This window comes from Botryllus schlosseri, chromosome 16 (genome assembly GCF_051294905.1).
Source record: "Botryllus schlosseri isolate E-star chromosome 16, Bs_hap1, whole genome shotgun sequence".
Taxonomy (NCBI): Eukaryota; Metazoa; Chordata; class Ascidiacea; order Stolidobranchia; family Styelidae; genus Botryllus; species Botryllus schlosseri.
The window spans coordinates 7477286-7502613 of NC_137251.1; the positions used below are offsets into that span (position 1 = coordinate 7477286).

General features: G+C 42.4%; 4 protein-coding genes across 4 annotated transcripts; all 4 read left to right on the plus strand.

Annotated features, from left to right (window-relative positions):
- The first annotated feature begins 597 nt into the window (after positions 1-597).
- Positions 598-3251, plus strand: LOC145458320 (TM2 domain-containing protein 3-like). Its single transcript, XM_080336653.1, has one exon. It carries the CDS (start codon positions 1196-1198, stop codon positions 1967-1969), a length of 774 nt encoding a protein of 257 aa, XP_080192779.1. The 5' UTR covers positions 598-1195; the 3' UTR covers positions 1970-3251.
- Positions 3252-3269: 18 nt separating this feature from the next.
- On the plus strand, positions 3270-4914 carry LOC145458319 (histone deacetylase 3-like). Its single transcript, XM_080336652.1, has one exon. It carries the CDS (start codon positions 3270-3272, stop codon positions 4584-4586), a length of 1317 nt encoding a protein of 438 aa, XP_080192778.1. The 3' UTR covers positions 4587-4914.
- A 19-nt stretch (positions 4915-4933) lies between these two features.
- On the plus strand, positions 4934-6599 carry LOC145458318 (protein SHQ1 homolog). Its single transcript, XM_080336650.1, has one exon. It carries the CDS (start codon positions 4934-4936, stop codon positions 6248-6250), a length of 1317 nt encoding a protein of 438 aa, XP_080192776.1. The 3' UTR covers positions 6251-6599.
- Positions 6600-7576: 977 nt separating this feature from the next.
- LOC145458321 (solute carrier family 35 member E1 homolog) lies at positions 7577-20044 on the plus strand. The gene is made up of 11 exons (XM_080336654.1): positions 7577-7685; positions 8408-8495; positions 9303-9381; positions 11021-11153; positions 11224-11356; positions 12324-12394; positions 13930-14067; positions 14125-14250; positions 17616-17708; positions 18216-18362; positions 19101-20044. The coding sequence occupies exons 2-11, from the start codon at positions 8489-8491 to the stop codon at positions 19386-19388; spliced, it is 1215 nt and encodes a 404-aa protein (XP_080192780.1). The 5' UTR covers positions 7577-7685; positions 8408-8488; the 3' UTR covers positions 19389-20044.
- The last annotated feature ends 5284 nt before the right edge of the window (positions 20045-25328 follow it).

Below are 25328 nucleotides of genomic sequence, written 5' to 3' on the forward strand. Positions count from 1 at the left end.
CGCATTTAGTCGTAACCCTCCCTAAACGAAGACCAGACACAGATGATGATTAGTAGCGGTGAAAAGCGTGTAGCCTGGGGGGGGGCGAAGCCGAAGTTAGGTTTATTACCCTATTGGGGGCCTGGTTCCGCACTGTTGTCCAAGGGCCTGCGCAGTGAGTTGGCGTATTTGTGCGGACTCGTGAAAAATTAGGGGGAACATTGGTCCCAACCCTACCCCTGACCTAGGACAAGGTGAGTGTCTGTTTCCATAGACTACTCCAAGTCGCTTCGGCATCTTCCTATCTTTTCATTGTATCGCATTTTTGTGGTGTATTGAACTGATAAAAATTGCTAATAAGCCAATGATGATGACGAACTGTTCCCAGTAATGTCTATACTCTAAATGTCACTGACCGAAAGCTTCGCTTTCCGCTATTTCCGTGCTTTAGGAATAAGAATTCTTCACTCTTCACTCTTTCCGCTGAGACAGCTGAGTCCGCATTTTAGTGTCTATTTCCACTTCTCGGCCATTGATTCTTTGAAGATGCGCGGTGCGAGAGAGAGAGAGAGAGACATTATGTTGTTTTTCGCCTGCACCATCGAGATGCTTTGACCATAGCAATTTACAGCGTAGCTATGCTTTGACGACGGAGTTGCGACACGGCCCCATGAGGTCATCTAGTCTGCACCCCCGTTTTTTTTTCTCCTCCATGCTATCCGTGATTGCTGAGCGCCTAGCAGGATAGCTGCCGATACCAATTTTCGAGTCTTTGGTATACCCGTACCTGTACCGTATTCCAGTGTGCAACATATATGTTATCATAATTTCGAGGTAAAGCTGCACCAAAGTGATCGGGTGATAATCGTGTGCCGACCGGAGATGATTTACTTGGAGATGGATAAATGGGGTCCCATAAATTGACATGTTGTATTTCTAACGTAGCCAACGTTAATGATATGACCTCCAGTACTGAATTCGAAGCATTTCAGCATTTTATAATAGTTTTCTGTCAACAAAACTGTGATGCTTTGGCTTTGCCCTTTGTGTCAAACAGACTGCACCAATTTTGCTTTTGCTATGTATTGATCAAACAGTCAAACTGAATGATATATCGCCCGGCTATATATCTTGCAGCATTACAGTATAATGCAGCATTGTACAATTTACATGCTTACTGCAGCAAATATTTTTTATTCAGAAGACGCTTTCAGAAATGTGGGATTACTTCGAAATTTTTACGATCATTACTTTTGCTGTGGTGGCGTTGGATATTGCTGAAAGTGAATATACAACAGGCACAGGGTACACATACGTGACCAATCCACTCACAATGACAACGATGGCACGTCAACTTTCCAATGAAAATATCACGTCGTTGCCGATGAAAACTACTTCCAGCTCTCCGCTAGTAACTACAACTGCTGCAGAATCTAATTCTTCACAAAATAACGAATTGTGCTCCGGAAATTGTGATAATCTTCCTGCTCCGTGCTACGATTGCAACACTACCAATGAATGCAAATATGGATCGAATGCAATGTTCAAGTGTTCAGTCAAACAGGAGTATGACTGCTCTGGTGACCGTGTGGTGGAGAGAAAATTTCAATGTACATACTGCTTTTTAATGACGGAGAATGTAGATTACACCTGTCAGTTGAACTACACTAACTGTCATGTGATAGCGTCGCCGCCTCAACGGTTCAATGCCACATGTACTACAAAGAATGATGTGTTTTGTCTTGGTAAACGGACATTTGTCAAGGCGTTGCCTTGCAACTGGACCTCGGGTCACAAATGGTACACAGCGCTTGCACTGAGTATCACTCTAGGTGGGTTTGGTGCTGACCGATTCTATCTCGGGTATTGGAAAGAAGCGATGGGAAAATTGTTCAGTTTTGGTGGTCTTGGAGTTTGGACGTTAATAGATATTGTGCTGATAGGCTCGTCGTATTTGATGCCTGCCGATGGCTCTCTATATATATCTTGAGTGTATCTGTACTGTGGTCAACTAACTCTCTATGCACAATCTGTATGTTTTTTCTTCTATTTGGTATAGTTATGATAGGCAGTGGTGACAGCAATGTATGATGAATTGCATAGGGTTATTTATTGTATCCATATGAATCGCGCTTTGTTTGATACTATGTGGCAATGTTACAAATTGACCTCTTTGGGTTCGAATTCAATTGAATTACTAATTTTCGGCTCTTTCTTATTTTCGTACCGGTAGGAGTTGGGATTTTCGCCATAAAAATGCTCTAGATAACCCTGTGTTACTGGCTTAAATCTCTGTGTTCATTATAACTGTAAATATTAATCTTTCTTTAATTGTAGGTGAGATGAATTATTTTGAGATTGTCCATATAATGTGATAGGATCGCTAACCCACTGTATGCCCCTTGAAGTCTGTGTGTAGAGGTGATCAACCATGAACAAGAGATATCTCATTGATGGGACATTATAGCATGTCGTAATAGTGGAATGATTAATCTAACCATCATTATAACCCTAATTACATAACATCCTGCTAGGATAGTAATTACGTACTACTGGGGTTACCATATTTTGGGAATCTGAAAAGAGGACACTTTTTCAAAATTTTCAGACTCATAATCCAGGAGTAAAATCCGGAAACATTGGTAAATTTATTCAGAGTTTGTAGTTGGTTGACTTGGTCTTTCTGGCTCACCGTTACTTGAGTGCTCAAGTCCTATATCTCGGTCCAATTTTCACATACATTTAACCAAAATTTTTTAAAGTCAAATTCTTCAAAAAAACGCCATTTGGGCGTCTTCCAGGGACACTTTCAAGAGAGGGCGTTTGGTAACCCTACGTACTATCCTATCAAGACATCGAACTGCTGATACCGCATACAACATAGTAGAAGGTCTTCATGACTTTGTGAGCGGGCTCATTATTGTGACTTGTGCGTGTGAGTCTTGTAGCATTTGTGTAATAACAGCGATATTCTTATCTATCTTGTACCTCATTCAACTTCACAAATTGATTGTTCATAGAATGGCAATTGGCATTATATAAAATGTCAAGCTCGTTCCCTACTCTCAAATATGTGTATGATGTCACGAATCACAATAGACTATCATGATGGAATCGCCATCAATTTATCATAGAAAGGGTTTGTTGTTGCTATGTTTCTACATTGCCAGATTGGTATGATTCCTCTATCGATGCTTTCCACTTGCAAATTTCGAGTAAATTTATGTCTCTATTTTGTTCAGCCCTGAATGTGACGCCAATTTTTTTTCAAGTTTCAGTGGTAGAGGTTAATGGTGAACATGTCTACAGAGGGTAAGGATAGAAAAGTGTCTTACTTCTACGATATGGATGTTTCCCACTTCCACTACGGCCCAGGGCACCCAATGAAACCCCACCGACTGGCGTTAACGCACAGCCTGGTTTTGAACTACGGACTTCAAAATAAAATGCAAATGTACAAACCCTACCGAGCTTCGAAACACGACATGTGCCGGTTTCACGCCGAGGACTACATCAGCTTTTTGCAACGAGTGACGCCCATGAACCTTCAAGGCTTCACGAAGAATCTGCAGATGTTCAACGTCGGTGACGATTGCCCGGTGTTTCCCGGTCTTTACGATTTTTGCTCCATGTACACCGGGGCGTCCCTTCAAGCAGCGACTATGCTTAACAACAAAAAATGTGATATCGCCATCAATTGGTCTGGGGGTCTGCACCATGCTAAAAAGTACGAGGCTTCCGGATTTTGTTACGTCAATGATATTGTCATTGCGATCTTGGAGCTGCTGAAGTACCATCCAAGAGTACTCTATTTAGACATCGACGTCCACCATGGTGACGGCGTGCAGGAAGCGTTTTATCTTACCGACAGAGTAATGACTGTCTCGTTCCACAAGTACGGCAATTATTTCTTCCCTGGCACTGGTGATATGTACGAATTCGGTGCCGAGAGCGGTAAATACTATTCGGTAAACGTACCTTTGAAAGACGGCATTAATGACCAAACGTACCATCAACTGTTCAGACCCATTATGCAGAACATAATGGAGACGTACCGGCCGACTTGCGTTGTGATGCAATGCGGTGCTGATTCGCTCGGATGCGATAGACTTGGTTGTTTCAATTTGACTATCGACGGGCACGGCGAGAGTGTGAAATTTATGAGAGAATTCGGCGTTCCTTTAATGTTTCTGGGCGGTGGAGGTTACACCGTAAGAAACGTGGCGCGGTGTTGGACTTACGAAACTGCTATTATAACTGGGCAGGAGATTAGCGACGAGCTGCCGTACAGCGAGTACTTGGAATTCTTTGGTCCGGATTATGTGCTGCGACCTGATACGAGCCAGAGGGTGGAAAATCAAAATACAAAGCAATACTTGGACACGCTGAGCGCGACGGTCTTAGAAAACCTGAAAATGATCGCCCACGCGCCGAGCGTTCAGATGCATGACGTGCCGCCAGATTTATTGACCTTCGAAAACTACGAAGGGAATGAGAATTTGGATGTGAGAGATCCATTACTGGAGCAGGAAGCGCGGATAGAGGCTGATAACGAATTCTATGATAACGAACAGGACAACGATAAGGAAAGCGATGTCAGTATTTGAACGGGGATAGTGATGGCACGACCCAACGGGAGATAGTGCTACTATCTCGCGAAGGCATCCCAAGAGCTGGCAATAGCAGTCCTAGCGCAGCTTTACATGTAAATGGGTGTCGATGCATTATCTGGCGCAAACACAGCTTTGCCATCAAAAAGTAGACTGTGTTATATTGCGTGTGTTGATGTGACGTATCGTGTATTAAGTATATGCTCTTTACTAACGCATCTCGAGATTCTACCTTGGATATATGTTTATTTCATTGATTCCAAACTATTGTATCTCGTGATCTCTCAATTTTATCATCCTCTTTTTTACTTCCGTCGAATTTAGATCTAAACGAGAATTCAATCATGATTACACCAGCATTTGAGTTAGAGCAAGATGATCAGTACCTGTACATTATCATCAAAGCACCATACTCCAAGGTTTCAGAAACCGACGTATTCGTCGATGGCTTTGATTTCAAGTTTTACGCCAAGCCCTATTTCCTCAGGCTTCGTCTGCCTGGCACTCTGGTCGAAGACGAACGCGCAAGTACTGTTTATAATGCGGACGAAGGCAGTTACAAGGTGAAGATCGCTAAGGAATTCCCCGGCACTCATTTCGAAGATCTGGAAATGCTTACAAAACTTCTTGCCACATCTGGAGAGAAAAATATAACGCAGCCTAAAATAGAAGTGATCAGCAGCGATTCAAACGAAGCACAGGAAGACGGTGATTTCGATTGGCAGTTTCCTATATCCGTCAATCAGGAGCCGAACAACGTCATAAGCCTCGGAGATGGTTATGGATTCGGTAATTTGAAAAAAGACTCATTCAGACAATTGCAACAAGACTTACAGAGCGTGATTCAGGTGAAAGACTTGGAAAATTCAACGTTTAGTAGCAGATTGCAGGCAAAGAAGAGTTTCGAGGGTGAGCAGTTCGATCCGGAACATTATTTAGCGGATTATTTTGAAAATGAAGACGTTACCAGGATCATCAGTATTCAACCGCCATACAGAGCCAACAAAGCCAAGGATGACTTCACAGAAGATGAAAAGTTAGTCCTGAAAAACTTTCCAAACCGGGAATACCTATTAGATAAAACCCAATTGCAAAGTGTTTACCTCGGTTTAGTGGATATTCTCTTCAGCTATGCCTATAACTGGAGATGCACGGAAGGCGAATATAGCGTTGAATCAGCCTGGGATATAAGAACTATTTCTGCTGTGATGTCATGGTGCGTTCAGTGTGATACGTTACCAAATACGATTATATCATCATGTCGGCGTGCCTTAACATTCCCTTTCTACCGCAATTGGAAGCTTGCCCGTACTTGTAAAAACGATGTGGCACATATACTATCAAAAGGAAGAAAGTATATTTTAAAGTGCCTTTTGGAAGTTCACACTTTGTTCGCCAAGAGCGATCGGCCGTATTATATATTAAATGATTTGTATGTTAAGGATTATTGCATATGGATACAGAAAGCCAGTGATCAGAGTCTGGCATCTCTTGCAAAGTCTGTTAAGGACTTCAAGTGTGAGAAGAGTGATTTGGATTTGGAGTTGTGTGAACTGGAACATGCTGCGCAAATGGTACTTGAAGAAGAAGATAGCGCTGTCGGTGAATCGACATCCGAAGCTGACGTTCTTGCTAAGCAAGTGGATGGTTTGCGGTTGTGAGGAGTTGATTTCATCACTTGAAAGTTCCAGGCCAATCAATATCGTTTCATTCAACTGAGAATGATTACAGATTGGTGATGCCTGGTGTTACCTGGAAATTTCGGTCAAGTTGATGTGAGATTTCAGAAATCTCCCTATCAATACCTAAAGCTTGATCATTTCCTGCCTTCTAACAATCATATTTCTCACTAATGGGAATAATTTTTAGTGACTCGACTTGTGAATTTCACACCTTGTTTTGTATCATGTCTCGTTCATTCTTCGTAACCTTACTTTTTAACTGTTATGCGATTGTCGTTTGCCCGAGATTTTCCGAGAATGAAAGGAAAAGTTGGCTGTTTGGCGATAATTTGTGTGTTAGCGATATAGTGAGGATAAGAGAGTCGTTATTCATTAGACAATATTGGAATTCTATGCTTTTATCTGCGGGCATGAATACTCAAGGTAAGATGGTGACAGGTAAAACATTGAGTAGGGATTCCTAATCTTGCTCACCAACTGGATTGCGGAAAATAAATCCACCTGATAGGTATAGAACTGTGGGTATATATCAGTGGCTTATAGCAAAGAAGTAGCAACATGACTTATGTTACGGCGGCCAAACACAGTTTTTCACGAGTCTGGAATGGGCGGTACGAATGCGTGTTCTAATCAGTTGAAATCATAGTTGATTTAGCAATGAGCCACCTGCCAACGACTTCTTGAAATGAGTTGGCTGCAAATTCGGACTTATATCTGAATGGCTCCCTAGAATAGCCCTGTTAAGCCAATTGAGATCACCACTCCATTTGTCAGTTGTTGAACGCATAACTCCGGTTAGCTAGGTGTACAAAGATGCAGTGGTGGAGAAAACGATGATTTTTACTTCCCCTGAGTGATACTGTTTGCCCAAGGGGTTGCCGTAAGTAGTCAAAGTTGTCAGCGTTGCTACGGAAGTGCAACTAACGCCGTAAATTTCCAGTCAAACAAGTAGACGATCTGAAAAGTACTCAAGTAATTCCAAAAAGTAGGTTTAGTGGAGGGGTCGCATATTATTATCATATGGTCGGAGGTGACTACTTTCGGTTTTACAGGAAAGGAACAATAGGGTTTCTTTATTAGTAGGATTTTTCATCAAAATATGTACAATTAGAATAATTTTGTTGGATTGCTGACAATACCAGATTTCAAATTGTCATGTTGAGAAGGATGGACTCGGATTCCCAAATTTGAGAATCCGCTCATCTGTATTTATATAGCTCAGTGGATTAACTTCCTAATCTACTTCCGGTTTTCACATGCAATGACCCGTAAAATTTAAACGACGCGATCCGGCCACTGAGCTATATAAACGGATCCGGCCGACAACGCTGATCCTTGATGTTGATGTTGAGTCTGTATGTTTATGCGGTAGTAAATGTTACGACTTCGCAATGCTGATCTAGGAGAAAAGCCGGTAAGTTTGGAGTTCTATGTAAATTTATAGGATATCAGCGACCAGGATGTATTTATCTATTCATGGTATAGTACGTGCGTTACTGTTCGGGCCAAAACAAGCTGGGCGTCCGATTAAAAACCAAGTCGTTTCGGGACCCTCCTATCTTTTCACTACGTCTCAATCTCGTGGTGTACGGTATTGATTTGATAAAAAAATTAATAGAATGATGACTAACCATCAGCAAAACCAGAATTTTTTTACACGCTATATGTGGTACGGTAGCTTGTGCTGTTTTGAAATGATGAAATTACCAATTAAACTGAATTGATCTGATACTTGCTGTCGCGGTATGTGTACCATACCGTTTTAATCTCAGTTGCTTGCTTTTTAACCACTGGGAAATGTCGAATACAGAGTACGGTAGGTTAATTAGGTCTATTGAAATATACTGTGGTGTTCTTTGATTTGGTTTCGGTATGAAACGTACGTCAGTGCCAAATTCTAACCGAGAAAGCGTGAGAGTAATCACCACTTGATACCGGTAACTTACCGTCATATACCTCCGAGATTGCTACTGTGATTGTATACAAACTGTCAGCAAAATCCTGTTATATATAATTTTGTAATGGTATATTCACACATATTTGGATACCGTACTATATGATTCTGCTTTACAGTTTACACATACATGTCAAGTCAATTTCACCTTGTAATATTTTTTTTTTTTCTTTACACGCTAGATTGATGTGGATACAGTCAGTAACCTTCTTCCAATTGAAACGATTTGAAGCACTGCCGCCTGATTGTGAAGAGTTAATGAAATGGCAGGTTAGCAATCAACCTCTGATGTCCATTGTTCAGGCTATCTTTTGTAAGCTTCTCTATACACTATACTCCTCACCCACGTATTTATGATAATGTAGTGATAATAATGGAAATATTTCAATCAACAATAGCAAGCTTAATCATGTGCACTTCCCCTCCCCCACGATTCCCACAGATATTTATAAGATTCATTCAAAATAAATCCGAAAATAATTCACTTCATGGCATCATCACTACTTGGGCTGACCCAGTAGTTCTTGACCCTCTTTCATCGGGACCTGGAATAGTATCTTTACGAACCGTGGTGACCCACAATTGTGACAACATAATGATAAATTATAATTTAACCTCTATCCTTACATATGCTTCAAACAAGCCCTGCTGATTTCCCCACCAATGAAGACTCTAAAATACTGGTCTTCATAAACGTTTACGGCTCTCTTGTATAATATACAATGTGGCGTATGAAACTCGTTCCCAGAAATGAAATACGACTGGTGTGCAATACGAGAATTTCAGATACAGATATTTACTTCAACGAAATTCCCAGATGGCTCCACATTACCATAGCATTTATATCGCACAAAATATGAATTGTTGATGCAGCTAGTATGCTTCAATAGAAAAATAGTCGAAAGGTCATCGTAATCCATTTTCAAAGACTTGGGTCAAAACCCTGAGGTTCAAGATCCACTCACCCATCTAGAGTGATAGGAAGATGCAGACTTTCGCTACCGTACCAATCTTGCAATTGAGGCAATTGTTTCGAATTTTCATGTGATGATCAACTTATTGCACTTTTTCATGTAGATTATGCGGGAGATGAACGATGGACGAAAAAGAAACTTGTGTCGAATGCATTCAGGCTTGGAGTCTTATGTTTATCGTGGTAACAGTAATTTTGAACTGCTTGGTTTTATTGTAGTAGGCTTCTGTGCTATCATTTGTATATATCCAAATCTGTAAATAACACGATGCCGCGAAATATGAAAACTACTCGCATTTTGATATATTCGCGTTGCAGCGATTCATACGATGCTGAGAGTCGTGGGTAACATGACTTGACTTTGCCAAAACGCTCAATGGTGTCACAATGTATGAGGCGTTAAATAGCAATTGTTTGCTGGTGCTTCCATTGTTGGAAGCAATGCAGATTCCAAACTTTGAGGGCGATTTTGGAGGGTTCTAGGGCCCCCCCCGGAAGAAGTGCGAAAGTAGCTGTGGAGACCAGTTCATTAAATTTGGCACTCTGGTAGCCCACTGTTAAATTAGGCCGACTAGTAATTTAAGTACAATTGTGAAATAGCTGGGTGTTTGTTTTGTTCCAGTGTTGCCTTCAGAGATAACAAGTAGCTTGCCTCTGATTTCTCCATCAATATGTGTACCATCAATATAAGAATTTTCTAAGAAATCAACAATATGTCAACAGTTTCTTAAATGTCAATTATCTATAATTATCTGTTATTGTTACCTTATTGTCAACTCGCCCCAGGGTGTAGTAAATATGGCGCCAGTATTTAGGAAGCTGGAAAAACCTATTTTTACTACAAAAGGGTTTAACAGTGGATGATTACTGACGGCATTGCCTAATTGAATGCCATGTGGCTAAATTTTTAGAAGCCTACTGTAACAAATATTTTGAATTGAATGTTACCTCACCCTGGCCTTTATCTCAAAGTTTTTACGTCAACCAATAGGCAGCACCTCAAGTATTTTGTTGTTTGGCGTTTGTTTTGGGGGTGTGGACGCCGGTAGATCAAGATGCCGATGATGTCTTTCCAATATCTTTGAGAACTAGCTGCACCAATGTAAATATGTTCATGTTCATATTATATTCAGGGTATTTGTTGATATGACGGATTAGACATGCTACATACTTTGACAGACTGGTCCACGTCGAAAATTTCATTTTTAGCTACAAAACTTGACACGTTTAGTCCAAACTGTGTTACGGTATACGAGAGTATTATCAGACAATTATCCCTTACAATCCAGTGACATCCAAGTCCTGTAACTCTTTTAACCACTCATCTCGGGGGCTTCCAACTCATTTTGATCGCGGCGCAACATGTTGGCTGCCCATCACAGTCGATAAATCTTACAGCTAACAAATAAATATGATAGTAAATCCAGCTTAAATGCATCCATGAGCATTTAGGACTTCTATGATCTCTTTGGCGTGATATATGCGCGGTGCATGGCAACGGTTGTCCGTGGCAGCAAAAAAGACTTGTCGTGAAATAAGGAGGCAAATGATGATGCAACCCACCAGCATTGAATGCTTGTACACTTTTGCTTAAACCTTATGGGGTTGTTGGTGAGCGCGACGTGTGCCGCCTTTAACTCCACCTGACTATTTACCACATTTAGCATGCTGGCCACCAGTTTGACACCTCTGACTTATGTTAATTATTCGATTACAATACGGTAACAATTATTGTCAGTAGACTAATGATTATCTGAAGACTGGAGTGGTTATGCACCATCAAATTTGTGTTGAAATCACCTAATCTCCTTATATTTTTCAGGTATGTTTTAAGTGCCGCGGAGAATATCATATCCAAGATTATTTTAACCGATTTTCCTTTTCCACTCACCGCTTCTATTTCACACTCCGCTTTTATCGCCGTTGTTTTAGGACCAATATTGCGCGTATGGAAGGTAAGGCCAAGCGCTTGATTGTTTTCAAAGTTGAATAGTTACAGTTACCTTTAATCATTTCTTTTTGTAGGTACCACCGAATCCAAGTTATAGAAAAAAATATTACTTTTATGTGATCGTGCCGTTGGCGTTCGGAAAAGTCATGGCTTCGTTTACATCACAATTTAGTCTGTCGAAGGTGCCAGTGTCATATGCACACACAGGTAAGTGTAATGGTATGCCAACGTTTGATCAGGAATGTACTCGATATTTTTTCAAAAGACACTCCATCTTCGAGTCAGTTGCAGTCATACCATCAAAGCACAACTCCCTGAAAAAAGCACTATTAAACTGTCCGTCTCACCTTGACTCAGTTCTGACCATAAGAGATTGAACTCCTATCCCGGTGGTTTCCAACACGGGCGATATTGCCCCCCAGTGGGCAATTTTGATAAACACGGTGGCGAAAATATTGAAACGTTCAGTGAGATATATTTAATTAATACAATCGAAAAATGCACGTGAAGATGGCTTATTCTGCATACGACGCGAATAATAGGTCAACTCAATGGGAGGTAGAGGCGGAAACCGGATTTCCGAGCACCTAGCACCTTGGAAAAATAGCCTTTTTTAGTAAATTCACCAATGCTGAGGGTTAGGTGAATAAATTTTGCGATTACATGTCCTCTTTTTTGGATTCAGAAATATGGCGACGAAAACTTGTGTTGAGATTGATAAGGGGGCGATGAGTCGAAAAAGGTTGGGAGCCGTTGCCCTACACTTGTGTTGTTTCAGTATGCATGAATAAGATATGCTCACCACAGTCATGTAGGCAAGAGAACGGTATTGTGCCAATTCCAATTTCGTATTTCTGAGAATATGCTTTTCGCCTTGACCTAGTTTGTGTAGAAAACCCGGTTACATTGCAGCTAGTCTTGCGATGCATCAAGATTCATATCAGTGATTACTTCACTGTCATCGGCACAGAGTTGTCATATGAAAATAGTGTTCAAATTGACGAATCTCAAATTTTATTTTCAATTTCCTTTGCGTCTTCTGATGACATTCTTGTTACAACACAACCGAGACATATCGTCATATCGAACGCTGCACCGAGACCAAGCGTGACATCCGTACCCATCGCGAAGTGTTGTTTAGTTGCATGTTTAACCGTTTGATTTTTCTTCTCAGTCAAAGCATCAATGCCAATATTTACAGTAATCTTGAGCAGATTGATTCTACGCGAAAGAAACTCGTGGAAGGTGAGTTAGCATTATCGTATGGTAGAAAATACAGGGTTAACGAATCTAGGTTAAAAATTATGTAGCTTGGATTTGATATTCTTATTCACATTGCAATTTGCAACATAGTATATATACATATATATATACAGAGGTGGTCGGTAACGAAGTACTTCTACTTTTTGAAAGTACTCAAGTAGTTTTCCTCTACTTCTGGAACTTACTCAAGTAGATCTGATTTTCTCTACTTGTACTTCTACTTGGTAATATTTTGTGATCTACTTACTTACTTTTCGCTATTTTCAGTTTGTCAAGTAGAAGTAGTTTAATCCCCCAATACGAAAGAGAGCCTGAGCAATTTCGGGGCTGTTTTTGCGCAGTACCAACATCAAATATCCATAAAAGTCAGGTAAAGCCCAGAAATTTTGTTGCGCTTCGCGCACAGTAGTTATGGACTGACAAATATGTTTTCACGAAAGTATCAGTGAATATAACTTATGTACCGGATTGCTTATGGTTCCGCTCACACCGCATTGTCGCCCATATCAAATATTTCATCACAGTAAATATGGCCCACTATAATAACGTTTGAAACTACCGTTTGAAACTACCGTTTCGCAATCTAGCAATTGCCTATCCTGTCGTTTTCTAGCAGCCCATGACGTGTCCTGCTAATCTGGAAAATCCAGCTTTTTGGAACGTTACAGGGTTACACCTTTGGTCGCCTTTGGTCACCATTGAAGTTTTATGTAGAAAAGACATGAAATATATTTTCACTTTCAATTCCGAGTATGATACTTGGAGTATCATACTTTGGATCTAAATACTTTCAGTTCTTTTGTCTACAGAACATACATGTTGAAGCATAAAAGCAAGTGTAGTAATGCCTCTATTCTCGGAAAATAAAGATACACTATATATAAATTTTACAATCCACAATATTTGTCATTAACGCATACTAGTCGCAAAAAGTGTTGAAACTGCATCCAATGCAACTTCTCCGTATTGCTGATCGCCTAAACTAGGGGCCTTGAAATATGGGGTAGGGCGCCATGCCACGGTATTCTCTAAAACGGGGTCTTCTTGTAAACAAAGAGTTAGTATCGCATTTTCATATCACTACTATAATTTGCATCCCATGATACGAAAGAATGCTTATTCTGTCGAAAATTGATTCTTCCTTCCTGGGATGCATCAATACGAATCCAGCTCTCTGCACATTCCGCACAGCTCAATTTGCAGATTTCGACAGTCCATGCGAACGAATAAAGACTCTTTTCAAAACTACTTACTTACTTGAGTACTTTTAAAGTCGGTCAAATCTACTTCTACTTCAAGTAGTTTTAGGTGGCTTATGGAAAAGTACTTCTACTCGTACTTGAGTAGATTTTTTCGTCGCTACTTCTACTTCTACTTGAGTAGCTTTCTTGACTACTTTGACCACCTCTGTTTATATATATGTATAATACTGACCGAGGTTGTGTATAGCCAATCGCATTTATCGAAATGAATGCGAGACCCCCGGAATCCGCATAAAGCAATCGTACGCGTTACAGATCTATTGCTCGCTCCTGCCGATCGTGGGGGGAATAGCCGTCGCCACCGTCACGGAAATTTCTTTCAACGCGCTCGGGCTTATCAGCGCTCTCGTGTCGACGTTCAGCTTTTCGTTGCAAAACATATTTTCTAAAAAGGTACTTAGTCGGTTTGCCAGCTTGTTTGTTTTGAAAAACCAATTTTTACCCTCGCAGGCAATGAACGATATAGGCATGCATCATCTGCGACTACTGCACGAGCTGTGCAAGGTTGGCGTGTTTTTCTTGCTGCCTGTTTGGCTCCTCACGGACTGTGTGAAATGGACCGGCGACGATGTGTCTGTAAGTGCGGCAGTCCTTAGAATACATCTACTTCTACTTGAAGAGTGTATTGGAAAGACGAATAACTTTATACAATTTGGATTTCCAAAAGTATAAAATAGCTTTGGGATAAGTTTGCATCACTTTTGTGAGTGGAATTGTATGAACCGCGTGAAATCACCCCTGCATTGCGACAACTGAATATATTTTCAAAGGCTCTATTGATTTGCAGTGTGATTGAGCATTTAGCGTTAGACGCAAGGATACGTCTTGCCATTTCGGAAGTAGCCACCTCCGATTAAAGGCTTTGAAGTGTGTGACCCCTTGACCAAATCTACTTTTTAAAACTACTCGGTACTTTTCTGTTTTTACTTGAATTAGTTTGTACATGTCTTGAGGATTAGCCTAAATGCAGAAGTTTAACTTGAAACTCTGAACACGAGAACTTTGAACTCTGTATGGCGCCTGGAAGAAGCTGCCGCACTTGTGACAGACCTCAAACGTTGTCAATCCAAGAACATCGCCAGCACTTCACTGAACCGTTCCGCGAAAAAGACCTAGGCGAAGGCATCATCATGATCCAATCACCTGCCAACCAAGGCGAAGTTGGAGGCGTCGGTCTACTCTTGTCCCAGCGTTTCTACGCCGAGGCAAAGATTTGCGTTATAAACAGCCGGATTATCACAGCCAGCATTCAACTCCGTCGCCGCAAACTGCACCTAGTGTGTGTGCGTATGGACCAACATCTCCGAACACCACTGCCTTCCCAGCTGATACGCTCGCCTTCTACGACCAACTAGAAGGTATTCTATCAACCTACCCGCAGCGCGACATAACCATGCTGCTTGGGGACATGAATGCCACGTTGGCCGAGCGCTCGCAGCAAGTTCGCTTCCCAGTTGGCCATGAGAACAGCAAATCGGAGCATTTTACCAATCTACTCGACCGCTGCGACCTCATTCCTCTCAATGCCAACTTCTCTATGAAGCCGAAGCGTAGGACGACATTTGACGGTATGCGCCAATGCAACACACGGCTGGATTATATCTGCTGCAATGCTCCCGCACGGCGCCATTTCACGAACTGCCGAACGGTGCGCATGCTAACGATCAGGAGTGACCATTGCATGGTGCTGGCCACGCTTCGTGAACGCCTCCCGTTCGTCCGAAAGCGCACACTGAAAGAGCCCCTACCAAATTGGTTCGATCTTAAGGACGCAAATAAGATGAATGTCTTTACCACGCGCACACTCCACGCCCTCGAGATCCAAAATACTATACCGACCGCCTTTGCGCCACTTGTAGCAGCAGTCAAGGATGCAGCCCGTGAAACGCTCGGTGAGGCCCGTAGCAAGCCACGGCCAAGATTAGCCTGGGAATCTGACCCGACATGTGCTCAGTGCGCGCCGTAACCTCAAGACTCTCAGACGTGCTGCGTACACCTCTGGAACACTGGATGCACATAGCGATGCTAACGAGGCAGCTCTGTACCTAACAAACGTGTACGACGCAGCTCGCAAGGAACGAGTCGAAGCTATTGCCCTTTCCGTGGAAAATGAGTTGGAAGCAGGCCGATCAAGAGCAGCCTGGAAAGCCATCGGTGAATTAGTTGGCTTCAAGAGGACCCGCGTGAAGGCCTGTACGGAAGACCTCGCAGCACACTTCGAGACCCTGTTATCTACGCCTGCACCGGACATCGATGTGCTCGTTGCACCGCCTTCACTAGCAGCAAATCCTCTAGCGATCAATACAACACTGATCGCGCTAGGTGAGCTCCAGACAGCCATGCGTGGAGTACCACAATTCAAGGCCACCTGCACGGACGGCATCCCAACGGCTGCTTACACCTCGGGCGTTGCACCTGTGCTCCTCGACGTCATGAATGGCATCCTCGAAGGCGGCCCGGTGCCCCCCGAGTGGCTCGAGAGCGAAATCGTCCCTATTTACAAGAAAGGCGCTACGAGTGACCCAGCGAACTACTGAGGCATCTCCCTGATGCAGACTCTCTACCAAGCTGAATGCTCAGAATGGATTTCGACCATCTTGCGGTACAACAGAGCACATCCTGGCACTGCGCACAATCATTGACACCTGCTGCTCACACAAAAAGGATGTTGTGGCCGTCTTCGTTGATTTCGCGAAAGCCTTCGACTCGGTCTCGCGCCCAGCCATGGTGGAGATCCTCAAATTATATGGAATTCCTGAGGTGATAACGTACGCCATTATGGCCCTCTACACTGACACACGAGCGCGATTCCGAATAGATGACGGCCCAAGCGGAGATTTCAACACTTCGGCTGGTATGCTTCAAGGTGACACCCTGGCACCATTCTTGTTCGTGGTCATCCTTGACTTCGTGCTACGAACGGCCTTCCTGGATACTACGAACTCGCGTAGGTATTCTTGCCTACGCAGACGACCTAGCCCTGCTTGCTTCGAACACCGCATCGGCACAGCGCCTCATTAACCAGCTAGAGGCCCGACGCCGCCGCTCTTGTTGGCCTCCAGATCAACGCTAAGACTGAGGTTCTGGCCATATCAGCTCTACCGGAGAACGCGACACCAATTCCACTGGGAGATATCGATCTCAAGTATGTAACGAGTTTTGTATAGGCCTACCTCGGTATTGACGTCGCCGACTCTGGAAAAGCGCTCAAGGCGAGGCGAGCAAAGGCCTGGGGCGTGGCAAGACGGCTACATAGCCTCTTCCATTCAAGTGCCTCAACCCAGCTCAAGACCCGCATCTTCCGTGCCACTGTCGAGCAGGTTCTTCTCTACGGAATAGAGGCACTCACGCTGACAGAGAAGCTGGCTAAGACGCTCAACGCTAACTACGACGCACTCCTCCGCTATGCACTCGGCATTCACCATCCGGAGCATATATCCACGAACGCATTGCGAGAACTCACAGGAACGGTCCCATGCCGTCTACTGGCAGCTGAACGACGCTTCCGCCTAATCGGCCATCTAGTGCGGCATCAAGACGAGCAACCAGCCGCCGCCATCATCAATCACATTCCCACGAAGCCATGGCAAAGAGATGGCTGGAATCGGAGAACATGGCGCTCGACAATGGAGACTGATCTAGCGCAACACGGGCTGTCGCTTGAAGACGCCCACGACCGCCTACGTTGGAGACGCTTAACACGAGCCCAAAACTGATTATCTCGATGTTCTTGTGTCTCCTGTTTTCTTTTGCTCTTTTTTATTTTATCTTATTGAAAAGTCGATATATATATATGTCTTGTAATTGAGTAGAGATGTACAGCTACTTGAAAACCAACACTGACAGCTTTGATCATATCTGATGGTACGGTAATACCCTATTAGTTGGAGATTTGTTTGGATCTGGAGCATGCACAGTATCGCATTCTCTTTTATTTATAGGTGAAGAGTCCCGGCTTGTTATTTTTACTACTTTTTATCGACTGCTTCTGCAACTTTGCGCACGGAATGGTTGCGTTCACGATCATATCAATGGTAAGCGGATGCATTTGGTAACATGTATAATTCTTTGTGTTTGAGAACCATAAATTAACAAGAATTATAGGTATCCTTGCCGGTTTGCGTGTCCTGTAATTGAAATGCGTTGACTATAGATCGGTCTTTTTAAAGCTTATTTTAGAAAGTTTAAAAGCTGTGCAATTTTGATTTGAAGATCCTGAAGTTGAGGCGATAAACTGTTTGCATACTAGATACATTTACGTCCAACATCTCTGAATGCATTCGCCCAGGATGCATATATGTCAAGTCAAGTGTTTGCAGGCACCAAATGTGTCGGTAGACATGTTGCTCAGTTCATTTAAATAAGGTATCGCAGCATCCAGCAACATCTGTTCTGTTTGGACCGGGGCCTCGCCCAGACGTTCGGTCATCGTTGATGATTGGTGAATTCCAATTGTAGTCGACCCATTAGATTAGGTTGATTTCCATGTGTTATATTGAGTGTCACTAGATAGATCCCATAGTTCCGATTTATGTTTTAAGATTTCACCGTTATCGTATTCGGTCGCTAACGCTACGAAGCGTATTGTTGTCATCACAATGTCGTTACTGACGTTGAAGAATCCTGTGACTTCCATCAATGTGTTGGGTATGAGCATCGCGATATGTGGCGTTTTGTTGTACAACAAGGTAAGTGCGAGTTATCTTTTTTAAAACCGAATAGATGTACACCAGCATGCTAATGAGATTTATCTGTGGTCTTGATTTACATGTTTAACTTGATCATTGAACGTGATCGATCGGTCGGGCTGGGATGTAGGATTCAATCGTAATGATTTGGAGATTTTTCAATATGCAACATGAAAGTTGTGTGGTATATCATTGTCGGCTGTATTTTCCAAACATTGCTAGTCGCTTAGGCTGGCACTTGTTCTGTCATGTTCAAATAGTATGAATATAGTCAATCCTATCCCAGTGGTTCTAAACTGCTGGTCCGTGGACCTGTGTTGATCCTCGTCAACTTTACTTGAACCATGCGTAACGGGCGTGATATCAAAAATACACCAGCAAATTTCTCCAGTGCTTTGGTTTGAGCTGCATACTCCTGTCGTAATTACGGTCTGGCTTGATTTTAGCTTTTGAAAGTTCATCGGTCCTCAATTATTATTTGCAATTTTGCCGGTCCGCAAAGTGACAAGATTGAGGATAATAATCCAGCCAACCTTGTCACGTCAATTGTCACTAATATCGTGTGTGGACTTCTTTTTTGCTATTTCCGGCTGTGTCTACGCCAATATTTATCTGGTGTTGGCCATGGAGCGCACAGATATTCGATCCGGACTGGAGAAATTCGGATACTGACCGATGTCCCGATGTGAGACAGACATTTTGTTTCGAACATTTTGCAATATAGCATTCTTCGTATAGGTAAAACTCGACCAGGCGCGGAACAAAGAAATCTTACCGACAAGGTCGACGGCGTCCCTCCACCAACTGGTCAGCGAACGGTATTCATCCGTTATACTCAACCATAACTCTGCTACTCTGGTGCCTGCCGACAATCTCAATCTTTTGGCTTCGCCCTACAATCCTTATGGCCGCCAAGAAATGGATGGCAATTCGTTTGATGCCGACAGGACGACGCAACACGCTAACGGCCATGTGCCTATGCAGGCGATGCCTGATTTTCCGAAACATCGATATCAAAATGTCTAGCATGACTTCGGAAACGATATCAATCCTAGTTCGGTGCAGTATTTCTTTCCTTTGTAGAAGAATCGCTAGCGTGCATAAAGTCTATAAAGTTTGGAGAACTGAGATGTGGCAAACAGGCATGCAACAAGAAATGAGATTGGTTTGTTGTTGGCAAACGGCATCAGTGCATGGGAATGTGCGGGATCATAGCATCCTTTTACGTAGATGTTGACGACGGAGAGCAATCAGGATCACTTGACTCGCCATATCAAGATCAACGTGAAGCAATGCAAAATATCCATCGATACCTCATCAAATGCTTTTTCTAAACTTGATCGACATGCTGGAACTGTCTCCGAAAGACTTGAGCTCGGCTCAATGTGATGTCGCTATGTTTTGCAGTTAGATTATATTAGACCAGGTGTGTTGTTGTCTCCACTATATCGTTCACGGTCTAATGATCATCTTTCATCGCCGAAGTTTGTCTTCTGAATAACCTCTAGTTTTATGTGTCCTCTCGAATTTCTCCTGCAGTGGAATACTGAATTGCATGCAGTATGTACGATGTACATTTTATACTCCTTTTCAATAGAAACACAGGATCAAATGAATGTTACACATGAAATGCACCTATTAGTATGTTCCTCGCACTTTTTTTATACACTCAATCACTCGTGTTCAGTTGTTTTAATGTGTGCTGGACTTGCATATGTTTGGTCTACATGCAGTAATGTGCTCGTTACACAGTACGACAAGGAAAATCCAGTGGATTTATGTCGGTCAACCTAGTAGAAATGAGCGGAATTTGGGCAATGCCCGAAAAGGAATATTCTCGCAGTGGAGTTAATGTTTTCCTCAACTCGAAAGCATGTTGCAAATAGGCCCTGTAACTCGTTTCTACCATAAAAATTTTGTAGAAGTAGGCTCGGGTGTTTCGAGACGTAATAGACGATGCGAAGAGACGTCTGGAACAACTCAAACCGCTTGCCGATATAAGCGGCTCAAGTGAAGTTGGATGAGAAACTGGCGAAGTGGATATGGCATGTATCTATAATTCTTGAAAATCGCATGATTATTGACCCTTTCGCGTGGCTCACGCTGCCTGAGATGTAGACCTTAACCTCCGCCCACTTTTAGTTTCTACTTGCTTCTCAGTTATACAGGAAGTGTTAAAGCACTACCTAGTTCGATGCAATGGCATAGCCAGATAAAGTAAGATGTATTTGTATAACCTATTTTCAGGTCTTGTAGTGTTCGGAATTGATGCATGAAATTTATTCTCATTATTATCTATTACAATCTATTATCTAATCTCCTCTTTGCATTATCGTGGAATAGTCTGCTTACCGTACGCTCTTGCCTATTTCTCCCCCAAACCTACAAGTTCCGCGTCCGCCGTCCGTCAATTAACTTTGCATTTAGATTTCATTTACAGCTGTCCACACCATATCTTCAGATTGTGAACAATAATTAATTCCAAGAATTCTCTCATCCGGAGCTCACGACGAGAGTCGGAAAACGTAGAATGAATGTATTTTAGCGACTTGAAGATTTTCTGGTAATTCTAGGGTTCCTCACTCAATGATTTTGAAACTGAGGAATCTTATCTCGTAACCGTGGTTTGCGATGACTTGATTCTGATTTGTGATACATCTTTGAACCACCGCGATTCCATGCCTTCGAATATTTGCTCTTGTTCCTATATGTTAGGCGTACGGAAAAGTCGTATGTGTGTATTCATTCTATAAACTTGACATCAAGTGTGTGGCTATATTGGCATGTAATTGTGGAGCGGAAGCGGTATCATATTCGATGAGTGATAGTAATTCTAGTCGCAGTCAAATTGTAAAATACAGCAGATGATATCAAATGGGGACTCTGACCTGACACGCGATAATGTTCATGAGCTGTGTTTGCTACTATAAAATGATGGTCCTGAATTCGATTCATATCCTATTTAAATCTGAAGCCATAGCCGTTGATGATTGAATTTCAAGTTTATTGAAAATGTAAGGGTATTCGGCAATACGCATCAAGCTCTGCCGAATTCATGCTCCTATCACCCGTGTTAGAGCTGTAAGCATGTAATTGTAACCTGTACTATTCTACAGTCATTATACTTAACAGCCTCCTGAGTATTGTCTTTGAAACGAGTAGCTTTGTATCACGCTACGGCACTGGTTCTCAACCTTTTTTTCTTCGCGGACCCCTTTCGGACGATCGGACCCCTTTCAAATAACAACTATAGGCTTAGTGATAAACAGCAACAAAAAGACCTTTCTTGCAAATAAGATCATACTATTTCTTGTGGAAATTGGGATGACTTGTATTATTTCAAAACGAATTCTGCAAGTGCATTTCTTGAAATACGTGGTCGTATCTTGTAAATACACGCCTTCGATTTGATATGAGCGAGTGCCGAAAATCCAATTCCACAAATATGTAGGTGGCGTTGAATGTAATAATAACGCGTAACGTTTTCGCTTCCGATGATGGTTATGATCTCAACAAATATGGCACTAAAATTGACAAACGATTTTTTATGAACATATAACGTGAAGCCTGGTCGTTTCTATCTATAGCAGCTTATCTTGGAGTTATTATTAAAATTGGTGGTGTATATAACAGGAGAAAATAAATTTTTGTGAACATTTCGATGTCACCGTGATTAGCGTTACTCATCCAAGTTTTTTTTCTACAATCCCCGACAAAACATCTCTAGACAAAATCTCTAATCATCTCAAAATGTTTTTATCAGTGGGCTATTGGCAATCTAGCAATTAAAATTAGTCTACACCAGTGATTCCCAACCGCGGCCCCCAGCTAGCCTTTCTGCGGCCCCCACAAAAATATTGAGAAATCGATTTATGAAAAAAAAATCTTTATAAAATACTCCTGCTTAGCTTGGAGTCTGGAGTTTTCAATTACGATTGCGGGAAAGCTGTGAGTAGACAGCTAAGTTACGTCACTGCTGTTTCAATGCAATGTGCCCTAACTTTCCAGTTGAACGAGCAGCACCTATAGAAATAGGTATAGATATAGGTATTGACAGGACCGTAACTGCCGCACCCCAAGTCCCCCAATTGAGAGGAACGAGCTCGAAGAGGGCCCGAAATTATTTAGTGAATTAGCATGAATTATAGCGTATTTTATGCAACTTTTTCAAAAGTTTTTCGCGCAGTGCGCGATTTCAAGTTTCCAAGTACCTTCATTATTGGATACTCTTCCACCAAGATAAAATACGCAAGATTTATAGAAGTGGCCATATCGGCGTTGACCCTTACCGCGTCACGACGCACAAAGACATGTAAAGTTTTAGGCCATATAACATGCGACTCCAAGAAGTGTGCCAGAATGATCAACAGCGAAAAAACCTTGGCCGAAAAGGACTGCCCTTATGCTGAGCGGAAACTTCGTTATGTATATACAAAATACATATAGGTATAGGCTAATTGACCATAGGCGCCTAAATGACTGGAGCCGAATATTCCTGTCTTGGCAATCTGAACCTCACGAGCCAAATGGGCTATCATCCCGCAGGGAAGAATTATATGCCTGTGAAGAACTACCAATTTGAAATGGTGTGCATCTTTTAGTTTAGAACGTATGGGCGATTCTATATTTTTTGATATAGCAGACTGGAGGTCACGACACCATGTAACGAAGTCGTACCAACGAGTCCGCCCGTCCGAATATGTTTAGGCTAATTATTATTTACGGGCCCTACAGTTTCCAGGACACCTCACTCAACTCTACCGGTAAATCTAATTACGTGAGCAGAGAGGACAAGTAATTGATAGCAATATATATGCAATTCCCGATCTTATTGACCTATTTCATTTTGAATTATCGAAAATTTTCGCGCTCCACGATGGCTCACTAAACGGTGATCCTGATTTCGTGGCAGAAGCGAACAACGGGACGGGGCTCGGTTTATCACCCTATGGGAGCTCAAGACCTAAGTGTTTTGAGGGGCGTGACGAAGTGCTGTTTCGTTCCTGCCAACGGGTATAAGCCCGAAGATGTTTAATTATTATTGAGTGGTCCCACCTTTGCAAACACAACCCACTCGGCTCAACCGGTCAATCTGATTACGTGAGGAGAGAGAGGATAAAAATTGATACCAATATATTTTCAATTCCCGATTATATTGACCGATTCAATCATGAATTATAGAAATTTTTCTCGCTTCGCGCGATTAGTCGAGAGAAGCTGCCTAGAACGGACACCCGATTTAGATGATAAATAGCGGCAAACAGCCATCTAGCCTGAGAGGGCCAAGAGCAACGTTGAGGGGGCTGACGAAGTGCTGTTACGGCCCTGGGTATTGATAACTAATTTACAGATAGATGTGCAACAAGTCATTCACGATTAAATACGCCGAGATGCGTACTGCTTAGCCGGCAAAAAGCAGCATAATTGATAGTCCTATAGCTCGCGACCCAAGCGTCCGAATAATTTGATATGACGGTGTTTATCAAAAGCAGGTGTCGCACTGATTCCAAAAATTCGAATTGAAATCTCGCCAGCAGGGCAATAAAACTACTCCGAAATAGCCAGCAAAGGTTGATTGTTCTGAACAACGGGAGCGCGGCAACACAATGGCCAATGGCGTCAAGCGAATGATCGGAACAATGCGAATTTTCATATTTTGGTGACTATTTTGGGTTCCTTTCATTGCCCTGGTATTCGTGCGGCCCCGACCGTATTCTGAAATTCTAAATTTGGCCCTGCCATCGAAAAAGGTAGGGAACCACTGGTCTACACAGTAGGATATTTCACTCAGTTGGCAGTCGGTTGATGTGAGCTCTGGAGTTTTACTAGTATTGAAGCGAAACTGCCTCGGGATTTTCCGAATCGAAAAAATATACAAATTTGGTTATCAACTATTTTGAGGCTTCGCGGACCCCCGGTTGAGAACCACTGCTCTACGGGATAAAAGTCGAATCATGAATGCAGTTATTTCCGTTCGTAATTGTCGCCATAAAAATCCAATCCATTACTTTTGACTGGATAAAAGGGATTGGTGCATTTGTACACTGTGCTGCTGAAAATAACTTTTTTTAAATTCCACTGGCTACTTGGACCGTAGATGTCTGGACTATTTGAGTAACCGATATTAAAAATGAAGTCTTTAAATGTGAAGATTGATGGGTAAATGATACAATAAAAGATATATTCGAAAAATTGTACAAAAGGTTAAGACCGAACGACGACATACTAACCACGGAAGCAACCAATGAATGGATACAAAATATTATTGCGTCACTGTGCCAATCTCCACCATGATGCGAAGCTCGAGGATGATAATGTGGGATTCCAGGCCATGGCAAGAATAACGTTGTATTTACGCAATAATTACCGAAGTGATTCATAATTAATTATTCATAGCGGATATTTATCAAATTTAGCGCTCGGCAAGTCAGTCCGAATACTGCCTTAAATTGCGTTTGATCATATGGAGAGAATGATGTGACCAGAGAGTGGTTGAGTGTGACCGCGCCAGCGGCTCCGGACTCCCGACCTGTGGGCCATGATTGGCTTTACGATGGGATCATGAAATTAATTATGATATCCAAGTCTACTCCACCGCACCCCAAATTGATATAATGAAAAGACATAGTAGTATATGTAAAAGTCTCTCGTTCCTGAGTTCCCTTCATTATTTTACTTACAGATTTACTGAATATTGATATCAGTTCCGTTCAATTATTAGACTTCCATCCAATAGTAGTAGTATAGATCGGTCGCGAACTAGCGTGGGGTTCTTATGGGTGCGGCGGTGAGGTGCCAGGAAACTCGTCTTGAACCGGTGACCCTTTAGACCCCCCTCTCGGTGGTGAGGTGCCATGTGTTCTTATGGATGCGGTGATGATGGTACCCTTTCGGGTATAGGCTGCGGTGATGACGTGCCGTGAAAACTCGTGGTGATGATGGTACCCTTTCAGACCCCCATGTGGT

What these genes read in the sequence shown, in the direction of transcription:
- LOC145458320 (XM_080336653.1), top strand. Translation starts at nt 1,196, where the DNA reads ATGTGGGATTACTTCGAAATTTTTACGATCATTACTTTTGCTGTGGTG.
- LOC145458319 (XM_080336652.1), top strand. Translation starts at nt 3,270, where the DNA reads ATGGTGAACATGTCTACAGAGGGTAAGGATAGAAAAGTGTCTTACTTC.
- LOC145458318 (XM_080336650.1), top strand. Translation starts at nt 4,934, where the DNA reads ATGATTACACCAGCATTTGAGTTAGAGCAAGATGATCAGTACCTGTAC.
- LOC145458321 (XM_080336654.1), top strand. An exon ending in GCGAAAGAAACTCGTGGAAG is followed by an intron (nt 12,395 to 13,929) that starts GTGAGTTAGCAT and finishes TACGCGTTACAG; the next exon opens with ATCTATTGCTCGCTCCTGCC. An exon ending in GGACCGGCGACGATGTGTCT is followed by an intron (nt 14,251 to 17,615) that starts GTAAGTGCGGCA and finishes TTTTATTTATAG; the next exon opens with GTGAAGAGTCCCGGCTTGTT.